This window comes from Somniosus microcephalus, chromosome 28 (assembly GCF_052327205.1).
Source record: "Somniosus microcephalus isolate GS21.2 chromosome 28, FLI_Smic_1.0, whole genome shotgun sequence".
Lineage (NCBI taxonomy): Eukaryota > Metazoa > Chordata > Chondrichthyes > Squaliformes > Somniosidae > Somniosus > Somniosus microcephalus.
In genome coordinates, this window is record NC_141014.1 from 35,792,639 (window position 1) to 35,815,236 (window position 22,598).

The 22,598-nt window shown below is 46.3% G+C and overlaps 1 protein-coding gene across 1 annotated transcript in view; it reads left to right on the forward strand.

The window, feature by feature from the left end:
• Nucleotides 1-22,598, forward strand: part of LOC147099550 (kinesin-like protein KIF18A) — an 81,305-nt gene that overhangs the window by 52,067 nt on the left and 6,640 nt on the right. Inside the window, exons 13-15 of the mRNA XM_085969793.1 lie at nucleotides 8,678-9,287; nucleotides 18,584-18,709; nucleotides 20,749-20,831. Of these exons, the coding sequence (XP_085825919.1) occupies nucleotides 8,678-9,287; nucleotides 18,584-18,709; nucleotides 20,749-20,831 (819 nt within the window). The remainder of the gene's footprint in view (nucleotides 1-8,677; nucleotides 9,288-18,583; nucleotides 18,710-20,748; nucleotides 20,832-22,598) is intronic.

The following is a 22,598-nucleotide window of genomic DNA, read 5'->3' on the forward strand; positions in this document are numbered from 1 at the left end:
CCTGGTTCTGGACTCCCTGACCATCGGGAACATCTTTCCAGCATCTAATCCTGTTAGAATTTTATAAGTTTCAATGAGACCCCCCCTCATTCTTCTAAACTCCAGCGAGTACAAGCCCAATCGACCCAATCTCTCCTCAGACGTCATTCCTGCCATCCCAGGTATCGGCCTGGTGAATCTTCGCTGCACTCCTTCCATGGCAAGAACATCCTTCCTCAGATAAGGTGACCAAAACTGCACACAATACTCGGTCTCACCAAGGCCCTGTACAACTGCAGCAAGACATCCTTGTTCCTGTACTCAAACCCTCTCGCTACGAAGGCCAACATACCATTTGCCTTCTTAACCGCCTGCTGCACCTGCATGCTTACCTTCAGCGACTGGTGCACAAGGACACCCAGGTCTCGCTGCACTTCCCCTTCTCCCAATCTATTGTCGTTCAGATAATCTGCCTTCCTGCTTTTGACACCAAAGTGGATAACCTCACATTTATCCACGTTATATTGCATCTGCCATGCTTCTGCAACAATCACCCAACCTGTCCAAATCATACTGGAGTCTCTCGGCATCCTCCTCACAGCACACACGCCCACCCAGCTTTGTGTCGTCTGCAAACTTGGAGATATTACATCTAGTTCCCTCGCCCAGATCATTAATATATATTGTGAATAGCTGGGGTCCTAGGAATGTTTGTAGCAATCTGCATGTTGGCACTCAAACTGACAAATAGGCTTCTTTGTGCTGAAAGGGCAGTTTGGACTTGGTAGTCCTGAAAATAGTTCTGCATGGTCATCATCCCACTTGTGTTCATATATAGGTATTCAGTGATCATTGGAAAAACAACATGGGCATCTGATTGGGTTATTCTAAAATGGCAATGCCAACTACCCATGCTTAGTAAGCAAATTCTGTCCCCACTCTCTCTAATTTGTATAGTATTTTTAATATTTAGATCAAGATGGGATGACCAAGGCCCCAGGTTTGATCCTTGGTCTGTGGTGAGTTTGCTGATTTCAGTTGGGAACTCTGCAATTGGCCTCAGTGCCCATGGGGAAACATCAAGCAGGGTCCCCATTCCAGATTGCTATCTCGTGACCCCCCTCTGCCAAGAAGTGAACTTTTGGACGTCGGGAGAGAATGGGATTGGGCCTGGCTCTGAAGCCCTCCATAGTTGAAGAGCCTGTTGACATGCACCATCTACACTCGCGCATTAAGAGTTGACATTGCAGGGTACTGGAGCATAGATTCATATGGCAATGTGTCGCCCACCAGTGGTGATCAGTAATGTCAGTTTTGTCCTAAAACTAATATATCTTATTCATGTCGGCTGTCAGACATGCAATATCTTAATGTAACATTTAGTTAGTATTGTGTTCTTACAAGTTTTAAATCTTTTTTGAAGCTGCCTTTTTTTTTTCCCTGCTGAATGCACTGTCCCCTTTTTTTGTTTACAAATTTGTCCCAAACTGCTTTAAAAATGACTCAAAATTTTGCCCTATTCAGGATGTGCTCACTGTGAGCTATACTCAGTGGTTAGTATGAGTAATGATGCAGAAATTTAGGGTTCCAGCAGATAAACAAGATTAAGTTACTGCCTTATTCCTCACTGTAAAATCTGTATTTTTTTTAAACAGGCTCTAACTGCTCAATATTTTTTTGTTAATTCTGGATGGTAGTGGAAAATTTTACAAATAGAAACATTTTTATAATGTAAAACTTATGTTATTATGGCAGTCCAGCATTGTGGGTCCTTTTCGCTCTGGGACCTATTTTGCATCCAACAGACATTTTGACAAAATTCCACTCTCACAGCCAATGTTCCCTGTAATTTTTTCTTTGGTGCGCAGGCCCTTTAACTGGCTGCGCAGCAGATTCAATTTGTCGCGCATGCGGCGTCGTTTCAATTATAAAGCCATTGAGCATTCTGTGCGGGACCTCCAGACCGCTGTGTGGCCACACAGCTTAACGGGAACATTGGTCCTAGCTGTAAATGATCCTGAGTGAACGCCACTTTGGGCAGTATCAGCCCAGTTCCTAGTGGGTGCAAACTCTCTACACAAAAGTGTAATTAATTTGCGGAATCACTCAGTGGGGAGTGTGTGCCTTATCCCAGCACTTTAAGCACGCATTAAACCTAAAGATTTGGTGAAATGAAGGTTTTTAGGGCTGACAACCTTGTCTACAACAAGAACTTCCGGGTCAGGTATGGCATGAGTAGTTGCAAGGAGCTGAATTCCAGAGGTGAGGTGAGAGTGACTGCCCTTGACATCAAGGCAGCATTTGATCGAGTGTGGCATCAGGGAGCCCTTGTAAAACTGAAGTCAGTGGGAATCGGGCGGGGGCGGGGGGGGGGCGGGGGAACTCTCCACTGGCTGGAGTCATACCTAGCACAGAAGAAGATGGTTGTGGTGGATTGAAGGTCAATCATCACAGCCCCAGGACATCGCTGCAGGAGTTCCTCAGGGCAGTGTCCTCGGCCCAACTATCTTCAGCTGCTTCATCAATGACCTTCCCTCCAACATAAGGTCAGAAATGGGGATGTTCACTGATGACTGCACAGTGTTCAGCGCCATTCACAACTCCGATAATGAAGCAGTCCATGCCCTCATGCAACAAGATCTGGACGACGTTCAGGCTTGGGCTGATAAGTGGCAGGTAACATTCGCGCCACAGAAGTGCCAGGCAATGACTATTTCCAACAAGCGAGAGTCTAACCACGCCCCTTGACATTCAACGGTATTACCATTGCCGAATCCCCCACCATCAACATCCTGGGGGTCACCATTACCGGACTAGCCACATAAATACTGTGGCAACAAAAGCAGGTCAGAGGCTGGGTATTCTGTGGCGAGTGTCTTGCTTCCTGACTCCCCAAAGCCTTTCCACCATCTACAAGGCACAAGTAAGGAGTGTGTTGGAATACTCTCCACTTGCCTGGATGAGTGCAGCTCCAACAACACTCAAGAAGCTCGACACCATCCAGGACAAAGCAGCCCGTTTGATTGGCACCCCATCCACCACCTTAAACATTCACTCCCTCCAACACCGGCGTACCATGGCTGCAGTGTGTACCATCTACAAGATGCACTGCAGCAACTCGCCAAGACTTCGGCAGCACCTCCCAAACCCGCGACCTCTTCCACCTAGAAGGACAAGGGCAGCAGGTGCATGGGAACACCACCACCTCCAAGTTCCCCTCCAAGTCACACACTGTCCTGACTTAGAAGTATATCGCCAATTCTTCATCGTCGCTGGGTCAAAACCCTGGAACTCCCTCCCTAACAGCACTGTGGGAGTACCTTCACCACACGGACTGCAGCGGTTCAAGAAGGCAGCTCACCACCACCTTCTCAAGGGGCAATTAGGAATGGACAATAAATGCTGGCCTTTCCAGCAACGCCCACATCCCATAAACCAATTTTTTTTAAAAAGTAAAGTTCCCTCGTCTGCCTCGGCTAATTTGCATTAGCCATGTCCTCAGAAGACCACTGTTTGCAGTGCCAGTGTGGCATTTTCCCACACTAGCCATATGGCATCTCTGAGTGAGGTTTGCTATTGGTGCTAATTTAGGGGCACTTTAGTGTTGTGTCCTGTGCCCCGTCTGCCCTCTCAGGTGAACGTAAAAGATCCCATGGCACTATTTTGAAGAGCAGGGGGAGTTCTTCCCAGTGTCCCAGACCAATATTTATCCCCAAACCAACATCACTAAAACAGATGATCTGGTCAGTATCACATTGCTGTTTGTGGGAGCTTGCTGTGCGCAAATTGACTGCCGCGTTTCCTACATTACAACAGTGACTACGCTTCCAAAAGTACTTCATTGGCTGTAAAGCGCGGTCATGAAAGGTGCTGTATAAATGCAAGTCTTTATTTTTCATACTGGGTATTGACTTGAACTTGTCCAAACTCATTTTATTTCGTGTTTGCTGAATTTGTACACTGGTTCCAGAGGTAAAAGTCCACTATCCAAATCTCTGCTTCACCTAGCCCCCATCCTTAAATTAAAAGAATGTGTGGCCATGCTTTTGTTAGAACAAGCATGTATTTCACGCACAAGTGTAATAAGGGAACTTTGAAGTTCAAAACCAAATTGCAGGGTAATTTTGAACCTCCTGTTTGAACAAATCTCATCGTTTATAAATATGGAAATAACTCACTTTGTGGTTTCTGTAAAAAAAAAAAAAAAAAATTAATTGCAAAAATAATCTTTTTAAAAAAACATGTAATCAAATAATAAAACTATAAAACCCATAATGTGGGGTTACAATGCTAATTTTAGTGCTGTTTTGTTCTGTCACTGAAATGCATCATGACTGTATTTTATAAATGGCATATAGATGAAGAAATGTGAAAATTGGACACTAATGTTCTACAGTAGTGAAATGTTGCCCATTTATGAAACTTGTAAATAATTGTGAATGGCTCTTTAGTTTCTCCCTATAGAAAGAAAGACTTACATTTTTATAGTGCCTTCCATGACCTTGGGGTGTCCAAAGTGCTTTACAGCCAATGAAGTACTTTAGAGGTGTGTAGTCACTGTAGAAAACATGGCACCCAATTTGCACACCACAAGCTCCCACAAACAGCAGTGATAATGACCAGAGAATCTGTTTATAGTGAAATAACAACAGAAAATGCTGGAAAAACTCAGCAAGTCAGGCAACATCCGTGGAGAGAAATTTGAGTTGACGTTTCGGGTTTGACCCTTCTTCAAAACTGGAGAGAAAAGGAACTAGATCGAAGGCAGGGCTGCGATCGGACAAAAGAATAAAAGAACCAAAAGAAGTAAAAGAGATTAGAAGCTAGACGAGATGGTAATAGGCTGTGATTAGGTGTAAAGTGTACTGGCAGGGCAAAAGATAGCTGCCAGGTGTGAGAGAGAAACAAAAGGAAAGGGGGGGGGGAAAAGGAAAGGAGTGGAAAAATATAAGTGAAAATGAAATAGGGGCCGAGGTTATGATCTGAAATTGTTGAACTCGATATTGAGACCGGAAGGCTGCAGACTGCCTAATCGGAAGATGAGGTGCTGTTCCTCGAGTTTACGTTGAGCTTCCGTGGAACAGTACAAGAGGCCAAGGACGGTGAGGTCCGAGTGGGAATGGAGCGGTGAATTGAAATGACAGGCGACCGGAAGCTCGGGGTCACCCTTACGGACTGAACGGAGGTGTTCCGCAAAGCGGTCACCCAATCTGCGTTTGGTCTCCCCAATGTAGAGGAGACCGCATCGTGAGCAGCGAATACAGTATACTAGATTGCGAGAGATTATAGTGATGTTGGTTGAGGGATAAATATTATCCAGGACACTGGGAAGAACTCCCGTGCTCTTCTTGGAACTAGTGCCATGGGATCTTTTACATCCACCTGAGCGGGCAGACGGAACCTCGGTTTAACATCTCATTCGAAAGACAGCACCAGCATCCGACAGTGCAGCACTCCCTCAGTACTGCACTGGATTTTGTGCTCAAGTCTCTGGAGGGAAGCTTGAACTCGCAACCTTCTGACTCGGGTGAGTGTGCTGCCACGGTTTGTCCTGCAGTGTTTCTTCATTCTAAACAGTGTCTGTGTCAAGAGTTGTGACTTCAGTTGTAAATGTACCATCTTGAAAGGAAATCCGAGGACTAAAATGTTTATGAAAAACACGCAGCGTGTTAAGACCATAACTTGTTCAGTGAGAGTGAAAGGCTCTGAACCACCAGCAGTTTGGATGGCACCAAACTTTGAATGCTTTCAACAACATTTTCACTCAGTGTGTTGACCCTTCCTGCCTGTAAATCTGTATTTATCCTGTTAGCTGTGGTGCATTTAGTTCCACCGATGTGTTTAGTAATCTAGACAGGAGCTCTCCAAATACCAGGCGTGCTCCCAAGTAAAAAAAAAACATTAAGCCGCCCAGAGTAGGAGGGATCGGAATGAACTGGTTATGCAACAATTGCAAACTTGCAAAGCAAAAAACCCGCGGGGGGGGGGAAAGCAGGTATAAGATCCATTTTTAGTGGGGCTATACGTTGCTGCTAGTAATTTGGGTAGATTTTCACTTTGCCACCTGTGCACAAAACTGGTGTTGCAGATCGGCCACCTGTTTTATAAAAAAAAAGGCGCCCAATTTTCATTTCCATTAATTTCATATTCTATCAGAAGCGGATAATTTGCAACACCAGTTTTATGCCTGGGCGGCAGGTTAAAAATCTACCCCATGGGATGAGGAGGACCGGGCTCGAGTCTCCCTCAGAGGATCCTGTACAAACTTCGAAAGGCAGCTTGAGCTAAGTTGGTGGCTGGTGGCATATTTTTTCATCAAGACCATTGCTTCTGGGTCCTTGATGTGCTGTATGATATTCTACCCTTACAGCAGCTCTTGATCACTCCCAAGAGGTTTCAAGTACCGCAATTTAGACCCTTTGCTTTTCCTCAACAGTTTCCTGCCTTTTGCAGTTACATCAGCAGGGTGCTGCTTCGTGGATGAGTGGCTACCGGGTTCTATTTCAGCTGCAGAAGCAAGATAAATCACTAACCACATCATTTGCTGTTAAATCCGCTTTATCAACAGTCACACAGACCCAGTCCCAGTCTTCACGGTTGTTAATATCATTTTAAGTTCCCTGTACATTATCAGACATTCACAATAGGGTTTGGTATTTTGTGACTAAAATGCTGAAGAATTCTGTTATCAGCACTTCAAGGAGACCACAAGCATCGTTACTGTAGGTCTTTATGTGGCTTTATCGGGCATATTGTGCAGAAGGCGTAGTTCAGCACAGTGGGCAACAGGCTGAAAGTGTTTTTGTGTTTCCTGGGTTTTAATATCGCCAGCAAATGGTCTTGTGCAACCACAAGTCTCCCCAGACATTCATAATTACGCTATGATCTCATATGGGTTGTTACAGACTTCCAGAACTTCAAGTAATACCACAGATTCATGAAATAACCATCATCTAAATATAAATTTCACTTATTTATTGTTTATCCGATTTCTTCTCCAGAAGGAGCCGGATCCTGCAAAGTTGCAGCCCCATAGGTGCTGGTAGTTCTCTGGTCCGTCGCTCATTCTTCATATACGAGCCTAGACCGTGATGGCGGCAACCTATTTAACCTGGGAAGGGAGGTGGAGGTGGTGTCGCAGCTAAGCCCAAACTCTTTCTCGCCTTTTCTATCGGGAGCAATAAACCTCACTAACTTTTGCAGGCCACTGATTGAACCTTGGACCTTCCAGTCCAAATGATTCTGCATAACACCAGGAAGGGTATTAATCCGCCAAGTGCTCGAGGCAGCCTGCTGCTTTTATGATTTATGTGAGAAAGATTCCAAATACAGACTGCACCTCCAACAGTGATGTGATATGTACACAGGTGACTTTTTAAAGTGCCTATTCGCTCATACCGAAAAACAAGTTTTCAGCCTCTGTCTACCTCGATCAGTTTGATCTTCACTCTTCTATGGATATAGTGCTCAATTTGGGGAATTGGAATTTCCATTTGCATTGGAGGAATGATAAATTGTCATGTTTGTTCTATGTAACTATAGTCATTACGTTATAAGCACTTTATGGATACAAGCTGTTGAGTGCTACCAGTTTTTCGGAGCTAATTCCTTTTGGAGTTACAGGAAACTCTTTATTATCCGGCACCAACGGGACCGGCGTGGTGCCGGTTTATCAAAAAGTCCGGATTACAGAGAGATATAGTTAAAAGGTACGAGAGCCCCGTACACAGCAACAAATCCAGGCTTCCCTGTTGCTTAGCAACATGTGCAGGAACTCCGGCCACAGACCAAGCGTCCCTGTTGCTTAGCAACAAGTGCACGAACCCCAGTTACACAGCCACAGATCCAGGAACGGCCACTAATGTGAAGTAAAACTTACCTGAACCTACGCCTGAATTTTGCCGGTTAAGAGTTTTCCGGTTATTTAGGTGCCGGTTAAGAGAGTTTCCTGTATCTCTATCATTGTTCCACATTCTACTCTAGTGCACTTATGTTGCTCCACTGTCATTTGTAAAAACTGATGTATCTGAGTGGTTTTATTCTTTTAGTTTTAAATATTGTACTGAAATTTGCTTACTATTTCCTTTCATAGTCTCTGAACTTTCCTTAGATACAGAGAAACTCTTTCCTCTGGTAGGGGTATCGAGGGCATATCTTAAAATTAGAGCTCGGCCATTTAGGAGTGAAATCGGGAAGGACTTTTTCCATACAATGAGTAGTGCATCTCCCAAAAGGCTGTGGATGCTGGGTCAATTGAAATTTTGAAGACTGAGGCTTGACAGATTTTGATGAGGTAAAGGTATAAAAGGATATGGATCGGAGGCAGGTAAATGGAGTGGAGGTACAGATCAGCCATGATCTGATTGAATGGCCTGCTTTGTTTAATTATAAAGCTAGAGTATTGGAGTCCTAGCTAGAACATCAAAAATGTCAGTCAGTATTGGTAACTACAAAGCTGGAATAATGGACAACCAAGTACAAGGCCTGACTTTGAATCCTGCTACCAACACTTCCCTTCTGTAGGATTGATCCAAGCGTGGCATGGATTGTGTCCTTCACAAACCCCATGGCCTGAACTTTTAAGCCCAGGAAGAATGTTGGGGATGATGGTTTGATAACAATACTATATGAAACCATATAACATTGTATATTTAAAAGAAAAAATGCAACGGCTTACTTTTGTTCTCGTGTCTTTCAGCTCCATCTGTAAAAGAAGTTGCAGTTGCGCAGTCGACTGAACAGATTCTGTTTGAGGCTGGTACACGGAAACGGCAACCCACAAAACGGTGCCTAACAGAGCTCCGACCACCACCCAGCCATCCCCAGAGGGTGCAGTCGAAGCCGTTAAAGAGAAGGCGAACGGAAGATGAGATGCCCTTGCATGAGCCTTCAATGCCCGAGTTACGAAAAAAGCACAACAAGAGGTCCAGAACTGACCCATTTGCCGTTGTGCCAAAAATATGCACAAAGGAGACCCAACCATTTTCAAATCGGAGCAATACCCTTGGCAACGAAGGGACTAAATTTGTGACCTCAACCCAACACATCAAAAGAAACTGTCCACCGACTGTCGCCAAGAAGCAGATGGCTCTGGCCAGCACCACTCCCAACAGTCGGAACTTCTCCATGACCACCCATATTTCCATGACATCAATTGGTCATGATTTGAATGAAACCTTTGAAACCACAGCTGCAGGTGATCAAGCTTGCTTAGATAGTAAAATAACTATTGGTCCTTCAGCTCTTCAGAGGTCAGAAGGCACCGTGAGTCATGGCATCTTTCCGCAGACCAGTTCATTTCTACAGAGGTTTGTCTATTTTTATTAACCTTTTCTTTAGTCTGCTGTATTTGGTTTTCCTCATTCTGTTATCCAGTCGCTGTAACAAGAAAATCATGGCACACTGTCCTGTTGACAGTTTTTTACGCTGTTGCAAACTTACTGCTTCAGTTCTGTATTTGAGGCTTTTCCCTGAACTTCCTTCCATTATTCTTCTCGTGGCATTGACAGTAGGGCCTTCCAACCATCATTACTTTCTGAAATTTTCAAACGCATTCCTTTTCTAGTGTCATTGGAACTTGTGACTATTCTTGATGGTTTATTTTGCTGGAGATTTTTTTGAATATACGCCTTGTCGAGTTCCATTTGTGTAATTTATTTTCAGTCAAGGCCTTATCTGGTTAGATAAAAATTTGCAGGAACTTCTGACGGGTAATTTTAGATGCATTGCCTTGACCGCTGATGGCTTTGAAGCATGTAATACCTGCTTGCTGCTGTGCAAGTGAAAAACCTTGAAAATGAACTCGTGGTGATGCTATCCATATAATATCAAGAAAGGGACCTGATGATTAGCTTCCAAAATACAAGCACACCAAATCTCTGCTGTAGGAGTTGGGACAGTTGGTTGATACCCCTCTAGGTTCTCTCAGTATTCTGAAAAGAAATATTGTTGGAGAGATTACCAGCTTTTCCTCATCCTTAATATTTGCCACAAGTAGTCCTCAACACCATGATGGCAGAGAAAGATGATGCATTTCTCCAAGCAGTTGGGACGCATTGGCGACCAAGTGCTAATCACACCGGCTGAGCTATACCAGACGGAGGAACCAACCCCAAGAGCTTCTCCTCGACAGGTTAACTCTCGAAACGGATAGCGTATCAGTAAAATCGCTTGTTGGCACGTTTGTATCTTGCAGAAAGTCTTCCACACTTAAATAATTAGGAAAGGTGTGCCTTTCTGTTGATGCACCTGTGGTAAACCACTGTTTGTATTCCTGTTTGTCCTGTTTGTATTCCACTGTGTACATGCCTGGACATGCCTCGGCTGACTCCTCCCACAGGTCCTAGTATAAAGGTGACTGCTCCCCAGCCCTTTGTATTTCTGGACCGGTCGACCACTCGAGGCAGAGCTCCATTCTGTTGTTAATAAAAGCCTTTAGTTACTCTTCTAACTCTCAGTCTTTTATGAGTAATTGATAGCGCATCAATTTTATTAACAACATTTTTATAATGGAGAAGATCCTCACACCAGCATGCCTGGACTTAGATCATCGGGAGGCGGACTCATCCACCAAGTTTACTCACTGGCTTAAGTGTTTCGAAAAATTCCTGACCGCCTCCGAAGCCATCAAATCGGACGAGGACAAACTGGATGTCCTGACCTCCAAAGTGAACCACCGAGTGTACTCGGTCATCCAAGACGCGACCTCGTACGCGGACGCTATCAAGCTCCTCAAGGACCAGTACACGCGCCCAGTGAACGAAGTGTACGCCAGGCACCTCCTGGGGAGTCGTAAACAACAACCTGGGGAATCGACCGTGGAATACCTTCAGGCACTGTCTGTGCTTGGCCGGGCCTGTGGTTGTAAGGATGTAAAGGCCGCCGTGTACACAGAGGAACTTATCCGGGACGCTTTTGTAGCGGGCCACAGATCCAATTACACCCGACAGCGACTGTTGGAGCAGAGTAACCTCGACCTCAACAAGGCCTCTGAACTCGCACTATCGTTGGATGCAGCCTACCAGGGCATGGATGCCTACTCCTCTGCACCGTGGACGCCGCGGGGAATGACAGCCTGGGACACGGTAGGACCGCCTCATAGCGCCGTGCCACCCCAGCCACACCCCAACAACGGCCCAACTACCGCAGCAGTGTCCCAAGGCCAGAAATGCTACTTCTGTGGCCAGGCAAAACACCCCAGAGCGCGCTGCCCGGCGAAAAACGCGATCTGCTCGGGCTGCGGGAAGAAGGGACACTACGCTCGCGTCTGCAGGGCCAAAGCCACCCCGAAACCCAGCAGCGCCGCGTGTGGGCCATGCGGGCCGCCATCTTGGACCTCCCCGGCCATGTGCGAATCACCGGTACAGCAGCCATTTTGTACGCCTCCAGCCACATGGGGATCATGGACGCCGCCATCTTGGACGACAGCCGGGACGCAGCAGGCCCCCGACACCGCCTCATCTGATACCCGCAGCGACACACCGACCCCTACGCTGGCATCCGTTACACTGGACCAAGCGAGACCGCACCAACTGGCCAGTTCCACAATGGACATTAAGGTAAATGGTCACGATACAATCTGCCTTTTTGACTCTGGGAGCACGGAGAGCTTCATCCACCCCGACACGGTGCGGCGTTGCTCTCTCCCAGTCCTGCCTGCGCAACAGCGGATTTCTATGGCCTCCGAGTCCCAGTCGGCGGACATCGGCGGCTACTGCGTGGTGACACTCGTAGTAGACGGGACCGTGTACGATCATTTTAAACTTCTGGTCCTGCCTGACCTCTGCGCTGCCGTCCTGCTGGGGTTAGATTTTCAGTGCCACCTTAAAAGTGTTACGATGGCGTACGGTGGACCCCTACCCCCACTCACAGTCCGCAGCCAGCAGCTTCCAAACTGCCCGCCGCGCACCAGGTGCAACCTCTCCACACTCAGAGTCACCCCCCCCCCCCCCCCCCCCAACTGTTTGCTAACCTCACCCCCGACTGTAAGCCCATCGCCACAAAGAGCAGGCGATACAGTGCCGGGGACAGGGTTTTCATTAAAACCGAAGTGGAGCGGCTCCTGAAAGAAGGGATTATTGAGGGCAGCACCAGCCCCTGGCGAGCCCAGGTTGTGGTCGTTAAGACCGGCGAGAAGCAGCGCCTGGTCATCGACTACAGCCAGACAATAAATCGCTACACCCTGCTGGACGCCTACCCACTCCCCCGTATAGCTGATATGGTCAACCAGATCGCGCAGTACCGCGTCTTCTCGACCATTGACCTGAAATCAGCGTACCACCAGCTCCCCATCCGCCCTGAGGACCGCCAGTACACTGCCTTTGAGGCAAACGGCCGCCTCTACCACTTCCTTAGGGTTCCCTTTGGCGTCACCAACGGGGTCTCCGTCTTCCAAAGGGAGATGGACCGGATGGTAGATCAAAATGCGTTGCAGGCCACTTTCCCATATCTGGACAATGTGACCATCTGCGGCCGTGACTTGCAGGACCATGACGCAAACCTCGAAAAATTCCTCCGCACCGCCCAACTCCTAAACCTGACATATAACAAGGAGAAGTGCATATTCCGCACAAACCGCCTCGCCATCCTTGGCTGTGTTGTGGAACACGGAGTCATCGGCCCCGACCATGACCGGATGCGTCCCCTTATGGAACTCCCACTGCCTCAAGGCCCTGAAGAGGTGCCTAGGGTTTTTCTCCTATTACGCCCAGTGGGTCCCCTACTATGCGGACAAGGCCCGTCCGCTGATCAAGTCCACCTCTTTTCCCTTGACGGCAGAGGCCCGCTTAGCCTTCCACCGTATCAAGGAGGACATTGCCAAAGCCACCATGCACGCAGTGGACGAACCCATCCCCTTCCAGGTGGAAAGCGACGCGTCCGACTTTGCCCTGGCCGCTACCCTCAATCAGGCGGGGAGACCCGTGGCCTTCTTTTCACGAACCCTCCAAGGCCCGGAGACCAGACACTCCGCTGTTGAGAAGGAGGCCCAGGCGATTGTGGAGGCTGTGCGTCATTGGAGGCACTACCTGGCCGGAAAACGATTTACCCTGCTCACTGACCAGCGTTCAGTTGCTTTTATGTTTAACAACAAGCAGAGGGGCAAAATCAAAAATGACAAGATCTTGAGGTGGAGAATCGAACTTTCCACCTACAACTACGAGATCTTGTACCGGCCCGGGAAGCTAAATGAACCCCCGGATGCGCTATCGCGTGGCACCTGCGCCAGCGCGCAGATCAATAGACTGCGGGCCCTCCACAATGACCTCTGCCACCCGGGGGTCACCAGGTTCTTCCACCTCATCAAGGCCCGCAACCTGCCTTACTCTATTGAGGAGGTCAGGACCATGACCAGGAACTGCCAAGTCTGCGCTGAGTGCAAACCGCACTTTTATAGACCAGACAGGGCCCACCTGATAAAAGCCACTCGCCCCTTCGAGCGCCTGAGCGTTGATTTTAAAGGGCCTCTCCCCTCCTCCGACCGCAATGTGTACTTCCTCAATATTATTGATGAGTACTCCCGTTTCCCGTTCGCCATCCCCTGCCCGGACATGACCAGTGCCACGGTCATTAAATGTCTGAACAACCTCTTCACCCTGTTCGGCTTCCCCAGCTATATCCATAGCGACCGGGGCTCATCGTTTATGAGCGACGAACTCCGTCAGTACCTGCTAACTAGGGGTATTGCCACAAGCAGGACCACCAGTTACAACCCCCGGGGGAACGGACAGGTGGAAAGAGAAAATGCGACAGTTTGGAAGGCCGTCCTGCTAGCCTTAAAGTCTAGGGGCCTTCCAACCTCCCGCTGGCAGGATGTGCTCCCCGATGCGCTCCACTCTATTCGGTCACTGCTCTGCACTGCCACTAACGCCACCCCTCATGAGAAAATGTTTGTCTTCCCAAGGAAGTCCACATCGGGGACATCGCTACCCGCCATGGCTGACGTCCCCAGGGCCGGTCCTACTGAGAAGACACGTGAGGACCCATAAAACGGACCCCCTGGTCGAGAGGGTCGACCTCCTCCACGCCAACCCCCAGTATGCTTACATCGCATACCCGGACGGGCGGGAGGACACAGTCTCCATAAGAGACCTTGCACCCTCGGGGGCCGCAGTAACCCACTACCCACTACCACCCCCCCCCCCCCCCCCCCCCCACGATCCGATATCCAGCCCCAGCAGACGGCAGGCCGGGGCCCCGCGACCCGCTCGACATCTACGAGGACGACACGCCTGTGCCACAGCCTACGCTGGACTCGACGCCGGAAGCTTCACTACCCCTGCCGTCGCCACGCCGATCACAGCGGCAGACAAGACCTCCGGAGAGACTCCAATACACTAACTTTTAATACACTTCACCCCGCCGGACTCAATTTTAAACAAGGGGTGAATGTGGTAAACCACTGTTTGTATTCCTGTTTGTCCTGTTTGTATTCCACTGTGTACATGCCTGGACATGCCTCGGCTGACTCCTCCCACAGGTCCTAGTATAAAGGTGACTGCTCCCCAGCCCTTTGTATTTCTGGACCGGTCGACCACTCGAGGCAGAGCTCCATTCTGTTGTTAATAAAAGCCTTTAGTTACTCTTCTAACTCTCAGTCTTTTATGAGTAATTGATAGCGCATCAGCACCCATCCATCCTCCCCATCCAACTCATTTCCCCGCCCCCCCCCCCCCCCCCCCCAGTGCTGACCCTGTGGACGCTGGCAATGGGGCAGCCATCACCGACCCTCTCCGCATCTCCCTCCAGAATGTCCGTTCACTTGCGAACAAGGCCCTTGCCATCCATGAGCTTGTCGTGGATGATTGCATCGACATCATGGCCCTGATGGAAACTTGGCTGAGGGGTGATGACACCTTCCCCTTAAATGAAGCCTCCCCACCTGGCTATTGCTTCCACCACTTGCCCCGTGGTGGCGGTGTGGCTCTCGTCACCAAATCGCACCTTGGTCTGTCCCCCTACTCCTCCGGCACTTTCTCCTCCTTTTGAGCATCTCACCTTATTCCACCCCTCTCACCTCTCATTTAAAGTTCTTGTTCTCTGCCGCCCACCCAAGTACCATAAAAAAAATTTATTACCGAAATATCTTCACTGCTCTCCTCCCTCAGCCTCTGCACCGAACGACTTCTCATCCTCGGTGATTTCAACCTCCATTTCAATTCATTATGCTCTCTCTCTCCTCTGAGTTCACTGGTTCAAACCAAAGATTTCTATTCCATTTGCCTCTGTGTAGTGGGGGACAAATGATCTGCACCATTAGAAAAACATTTTAGACAGCAGATGTATTTATTTTTCTGCCATCTAAACGAATCAAGAACTAAAGTGAATTCTACAAAGCCAATATTCAAAGGATTTCTTGCGTTTCCTATGCTACTTGCAATATCCTCTCTGCCTTTTCCAAGCATAAGAACATAAGAAGCAGGAGTAGGCCATACGGCCCCTCGGGCCTGCTCCGCCATTCAATAGTATCATGGCTGATCCGAATCTAGACTCACGTCCACTTCCCTGCCCTCTCCCCGTAACCCCTAATTCCCTTATCTGCTAGGAAACTGTCTATCTCCATTTTAAATTTATTTAATGTTTCAGCTCTCTCAGCTCTCTGGGGTAGCAAATTCCATAGATTTACTACCCTCTGAGTGAAGAAGTTTCTCCTCATCTCAGTTTTGAAAGGGCAGCCCCTTATTCTTAGATTATGCCCCCTAGTTCTAGTCTCACCCATCAGTGGAAACATCCTCACCGCATCCACCCGATCAAGCCCCCTCACAATCTTATATGTTTCGATAAGATCGCCTCTCATTCTTCTGAACTCCAATGAGTAGAGTCCCAACCTACTCAACCTTTCCTCATACGTCAACCCCCTCATCTCCGGAATCAACCGAGTGAACCTTCTCTGAACTGCCTCGAGAGCAAGTATATCTTTTCTTAAATATGGAAACCAAAACTGCACGCAGCATTCCAGGTGTGGCCTCACAATACCCTGTATAACATAACAAGCAAGACTTCCCTGTTTTTATACTCCATCCCCCTTGCAATAAAAGCCAAGATTCCATTGGCCTTCCTATCACCTGCTGCACCTGCATACTAACGTTTTGTGTTTCATGCACCAGGACCCCCGATCCCTTTGTACTGTAGCACTTTGCAGTTTCTCTCCATTTAGATAATAACTTGCTCTTTGATTTTTTTCTGCCAAAGTGCATAACCTCACACTTTCCAACATTATATTGCATCTGCCAAATCTCTGCCCACTCACTTAGCCTGTCTGTGTCCTTTTGCAGGTTTTTTATGTCCTCCTCACTCACTGCTTTCCCTCCCATCTTTGTATCGTCGGCAAACTTGGATATGTTGCACTCGGTCCCTTCCTCCAAATCGTTAATATAGATTGTAAAGAGTTGGGGTCCCAGCACTGACCCCTGCGGAACACCACTAGTTACTGATTGCCAGCCCGAGAACGAACCATTTATCACAACTCTGTTTTCTGTTAGATAGCCAATCTTCCACCCATGCCAGTATACTACCCCCAATCCTGTGATTTCTTATCTTGATCAGTAATCTTTTGTGTGGAACCTTGTCAAATGCCTTTTGGAAGTCCAAATACACTACATCCACTGGTTCCCCTTTATCCACCCTGTATGTTACATCCTCAAAGAATTCGAGCAAATTTGTCAAACATGACTTCCCCTTCATAAAACCATGCTGACTCTGTCCTATTAAATTATGTTTATCCAAATGCTCTGTTACTGTTTCCTTAATAATGGACTCCAACATTTTGCTAACCACAGATGTTAGGCTAACTGGTCTATAGTTTCCAGCTTTTTGTCTACTTCCCTTCTTAAATAAGGGTGTTACATTAGCAGTTTTCCAATCTGCCGGGACCTTTCCTGAGTCCAGGGAGTTCTGGAAAATGATCACCAATGCATCCACAATCCCTACCGCCACTTCTCTCAAGACCCTAGGATGTAGGCCATCAGGTCCGGGGGATTTATCCGCCTTAAGTCCCATTATTTTACTGAGTACCATCTCCTTAGTGATTTTAATTGTGTTTAGCTCCTCTTTCCCTCCCCCCCCCCCCCCCCCCCCCCATTGCCCCCTGTTTGTCCAGTGTTGGGATATTTTTAGTGTCTTCTACTGTAAAGACTGATGCAAAATATTTGTTCAGCGCCTTTGCCATCTCCATGTTCCCCACCACTAGTTTCCCGGTTCCATCCTCTAAAGGACCAACGTTCACTTTAGCCACCCTTTTTCTTTTTATATAGCTGTAGAAACTCTTGCTATCTGTTTTTATATTTTTTGCTAGTTTACTTTCATAATCTATCTTCCCTTTCTTAATTAATCTTTTAGTTATTGTTTGCTGGCTTTTAAATGCTTCCCAATCTTCTATCCTCCCACTAGATTTGGCTACTTTATATGCCCTTGTTTTCAGTTGGATACTATCCTTTATTACTTTACTAAGCCACGGGTGGCTGTCTTTTCTTTTATTCCCCTTTTTCCTCAGTGGAATATATTTATCTTGAAAGATGTGAAATATCTCCTTGAATGTAGACCACTGCTCTTGTACCATCTTACACTTTAATCTGTTTTCCCAGTCCACTTTAGTCAATTCTACTCTCATACCTTCATAGTCTCCTTTATTTAAGCTCAGTACGCTGGTTTGAGATCCAACTCTCTCATCCTCGAACTGAATTTGGAATTCAACCATATTATGGTCACTCATTCCAAGGGGATCCTTTACTAGGACATTTTTTATTAATCCTGTCTCATTACACAGGACCAGATCTAAGATTGCCTGCCCCCTGGTTGGTTCAGTTACATACTGCTCAAGGAACCTGTCCCTAATACACTGTATGAACTCTTCCTCAAGGCTGCCATGCCCAATTTGATTAGTCCAGTCAACATGAAAGTTAAAATCCCCCATGATTATAGCTGTTCCCTTATTACAAGCCCCAACTATTTCCTGATTTATACTCCGACCAACAGCGTTGCAACTGTTAGGAGGCCTATAGACTACGCCCACTAGTGACTTTTTCCCCTTATTATTCCTTATCTCCACCCAAACTATTTCACTATCCTGATCCTTTGACCCAATATCATTTCTGACTATTGCAGTGATTCCATCCTTGATTAACATAGCAATCCCACCTCCCTTTCCTTCCTGTCTGTCCTTCCTAATTGTCAAATACCCTTGTATGTTTAGTTCCCAGTCATGATTATCTTGCAGCCATGTTTCAGTAATGGCCACCAGATCATACCCATGTGCACCCAGGAGATGTATGGGGCGAATCCAGAGCAAGACTTTATATGCAGAGCTGGAGAAGGGAAATCGCATAGCTATCATAAGTGAAAGCTTTTGAAGGGATAGTATGCTGTGATTTTGCACTGTATTTGGGTGGCCAAGTTCTGTTCTATGTGGAGATTAATCTACATTAAAAGAATGAGGAAGAGATGAGTGAAAATCTTTTAACGTAGTTTATTTTCTTCACTCGGCCTCATGTCACCCTGGCCCGTGTATCGTTTCCTGACTGAGAGTCATCTGCTCCCAGGCCTCTTTGTTTTTTTGTTTTTTTTGCTTCGCTGTTTTTCCTCAGTGCTGTTCTTTATTTCACACTTGCAGGTTGGGGCTGCCACAATTTACAGTTACGAGCCAGCCCGGAGCGCTGTTCACTGCCAGAAATCCATCAGCGACTGTCACCGGGTCGACCACCAGGTCGACAGTGCAGCGGAAGAGAAGGTCTTTGAGGTCAGTCAGCTGCAGATGGAATTCATAACTTTGAGATTATGTTCAAGGTTGCTACGAGGATTTATTTTTTAAAGGATTAGTCTTGGACCTAGAAGCCACTGTTCTATTAACTGTTGCACAGAGTTAAGATGAGATTAAACATGCTGTTTGATTTTTAATATTTAAAATAGTGCTGCTAGCATCATTAGTAGAACTGGTTTGGAGAATATCGTGAGTCAGTCAGTGAGGGAGCTGTAGTATCCCCAGTAGTAAACCAGCAGCATTACCAATCTTGGGTATGCAGAAGCAAAGTATGTATTTCCAGAGATATAAAGTACCATCAATGGTAAGCGCCTATCCACAGATTAGGAATAGGAGTAGACCATTCAGCCCCTCGAGCCTGCGCCGCCATTCAATTAGATCATGGCTGATTACCACAATGAGCTTTATTTAGAATATCGAGAGCACTGCGGAGTTTTTCCACAATAGCCATTTCTCCTTTGGGTAAGATTGGGGTGACTTTATAGCCAAGAGCTTCCTTGGCAGTATGCCCACTTCATAACTGGTGCCTGCCGAATCTGTGCCTTCCGGCACTAACCGCTGGGCTTCTGCATTCCGCCAGGAGGATTCTACAGACACCAACGTTATGAGCAAGTGACCCAGTTTTCTTAATATCTGCAACAATTACTATTTAACAAAACATACTGCCAAAAGAAATCAATAATGAATGCAGGAAAAAGTAACTGAATATAGTTGATATTAATTTGCTTCGCTTTGTATTTTGAAAAATGGCTCTTTATATTTGGGGGGAAAAAATTAGCTTCTGAAATGTAATCTCAGCTAACAAAAAATAAGTGGAATGAAAACAGAAAATGCTGGAAATACTCAGCAGGTTAGGCAGCATCTGTGGAGAGAGAAACTGAGTTAACGATTCGGGTCCGTGTCCTTTCGTTAGAAAGGCCTGACGAAAGGTCATTGGCCTGAAACGTTAGCTCTGTTTCTCTCTCCACAGATGCTGCCCGACCTGCTGAGTGTTCCCAGCATTTTCTGTTTTTATTTCAGATTTCCAGCATCCGCAGTATTTTGCTTTTGGGGGGGGGGGGGGAGAATGGAATTTGTACCCACCCTACCATACATTCAAAAGCTATATATAGAGAGCGTTTACTTTTTTGCTTACATTAGATGTAAGTCAGATGCTACACACGTGCAGTTAGTATGTATTATGGACAGTATGTGTGCAGCTAGGTGTGCTTATTACATGGATTTGAGCTCTTTCTCTTTCGATTTTCACCCAACCATGACTCTGGTGCAAAATCCTGTTATTACCACAATGTAGCTGCCACAGGCTTGGATTTTCACTGGTATCGATGACAGCCATTGGGTCCCACTTATTTGGAACCTGCTACCACTTCCATAGAGAAGTTTTCCACACAAGGAAACCACAACCTATCGGAGTTGCTCATTATGTTGAAATGAATTTATTTTGCTCAACGGTGCTGGTATTTTTCGCATCTCGTGATGGTGATATTTCATACAGGTGGATTAAAGAGTAATTTTGCCCAGTCTGCACTGTGACACACATTCTGGAAGAACTTTTGAAACCCTCACAATGCTCGCGTGGTGAGGGCAGGCAGATGACATGCTTCACAGTTAAGATCAGCACATGATGAAGTACTGATCTTAACTGTGAAGCATGTCATCTGCCTGCCCTCTTGGGCATTGGCAGAGATGGAGGGCAGATTCGTGCAGCACCCATCGCATAGGTCCAGTTTTCATTTGAATAGCAGCTGACTGCAGGATTTTGTAACAAGTGCTGCGTTACATTTGATCAGTACAAGACTGAAACGTCATATGCGTAGATACTAGGAGCAGATGTTAAAATAAGTAAACTTTTCAAGAGTTACTGTAATGAATCCGAAAGCCATAGCGAGGGGACTTGCTTCCTTCAAACCAGTCTTCTTTGTGAAGGTTTATGGGAAAATGCTTCCTTCTATAGCTCTAACCTTCTTTGTTGAGTCACCACCAAATAATCAATCTTGTACTCGTCCATTATTCCATAGTGGCATCTCGTCCCACATCAATGGCCAGCAATACCAGAGTAAATCTAGGAGGTCGCAGGTCTGCAAGAATCGACAGATGTCAGGTATTTAAGAAGAATGTTAACAGTGCCTAATGTAGGATACTGATACCCGCCTCGATGAAAAGTAGTTTTCCCCTCATGTAGAATTCCAATAGATGAAATCCCTCCTTTACTCCCTCCCAATATATTCAATTGCAGTGGACCAGAAGTTTGCTAAATACTCCTTTCTGCAATACTGATTGACATTTTGTCTCTGGACACTCTAAACACAAGAGATGAAAGTCTTCTGCCTCTGATGATGGGGTACTGGATGAGGCAGTGACAATATTCCTCTTTTGAAATTACTCTTTCTCTGTCCAATGCTTACTGACGTAGTGAGTGACAGTCATCTCAACGAGTGCCCCTTTTCTCTTTCTCTCATCAACCCCCCCCCCCCCAATATTATCTCATTCCTCAAAAAAAGGCCTCCATTTATCACCTTTTCTCCATCTTCTTAAGTCTTTAAGAGGAAGGAGGAAGTCTTTGAATATGTTACTGTCATCCGACTATGTACCTAGTTCTCCCATCACTCCCCCTTAAAATCCCTTCCATATGGTTTCTGCCCTGTTCACTGCACTGACCCGCACCACCCCTTGTTCTAACCATTTTAAATAGAGTACACCATATCCCACATCTCGTGGTATAGTCTCTGACAAAGAGACATGTCTCTTGCTTAGCTTGTACTGTATATTGTACCTTAATATTTTTGTCCTACTTTTCAGAAATAACCAATTTTATTTGTGAAAATGTACTTGACATTTTTATATGAAATCATCAAGTGATACGTTTGTGGGAAAACACCATGCAGGCATTCTGCAACAGTGCTGCCTTTTGCCCAAAATGCTTCTTTAGCTACGTCAGTAGAAGTAATCATTTACACAGGTCCCACGGCTTTCTCAAGGACATTATCTATAGTCCCTGGCCTCGTACACTTGTGATTTTTAACTTGTGCATCCTCTTTTACTTTTGTAAATGTTTCCTCTTTCTCCCGCTCACCCCGTGCTATTAATCAGGTTTCAGGCATAGCTCACTGTCCCATGGAGTTCTGATTTACCAGGCCCATGTCTTTATACTGTGGCTCTGATCTCACAAGCTGTACTATAGCATGCATTGGATAGAATTATTCTTCACCGTCACTATTTCAAATCCAAATGTGGAGTTGTTGGCAAGAGATTGTTTAAAAGCATTGCAAGATCTGCCATACACTGAACTGCCATGAGCTGACTCGCCCTCCAACATTCCCCCTTTTTCCTGAAAAGTGCTTTGCTTTCCCAAATCCTTGATGTTTTTGGAAAGTGGATACATTTTCATCTTTCAGCAGTTCTCATTTTCCATGTTTTAGTAATTTTTACCACAATTGGTTTTGGTCTGTATGTTCTGACATTTCACAGCGTGGATTCCATTAGCCAGTAAGAATTAGTCATCAACGCAAAAAGAATCGAATGAAATGTTGGGCAATTCTGGCTGTTTTTAAAAACACCAGAAGTATAAAGTTGGGGTTTTGTCTCCTTTTGGTTTTCTGTTCGATTGCGGCATTTGCAGCCTCTGCTAGGAGTCACAGAACCGCTGCCTTCTGAGCTAATACTGAAATTTGAACTGTAAATAGTTTTTCAGCGCAGATGCAAACATTTATTCCTTCCTTTGGATAAGGGCTGGGATCAACCCAAGAAAGGAATAACTGTTAGCATCTGCGCTTACTGTTTGAAACTTCAAGATTGTTGGATGAGTTTCAGCCAGTGTAGTGAGGAGCTGAGAACTGGCCTAATCCTAGATGTAGTGGATCTCAGTCAG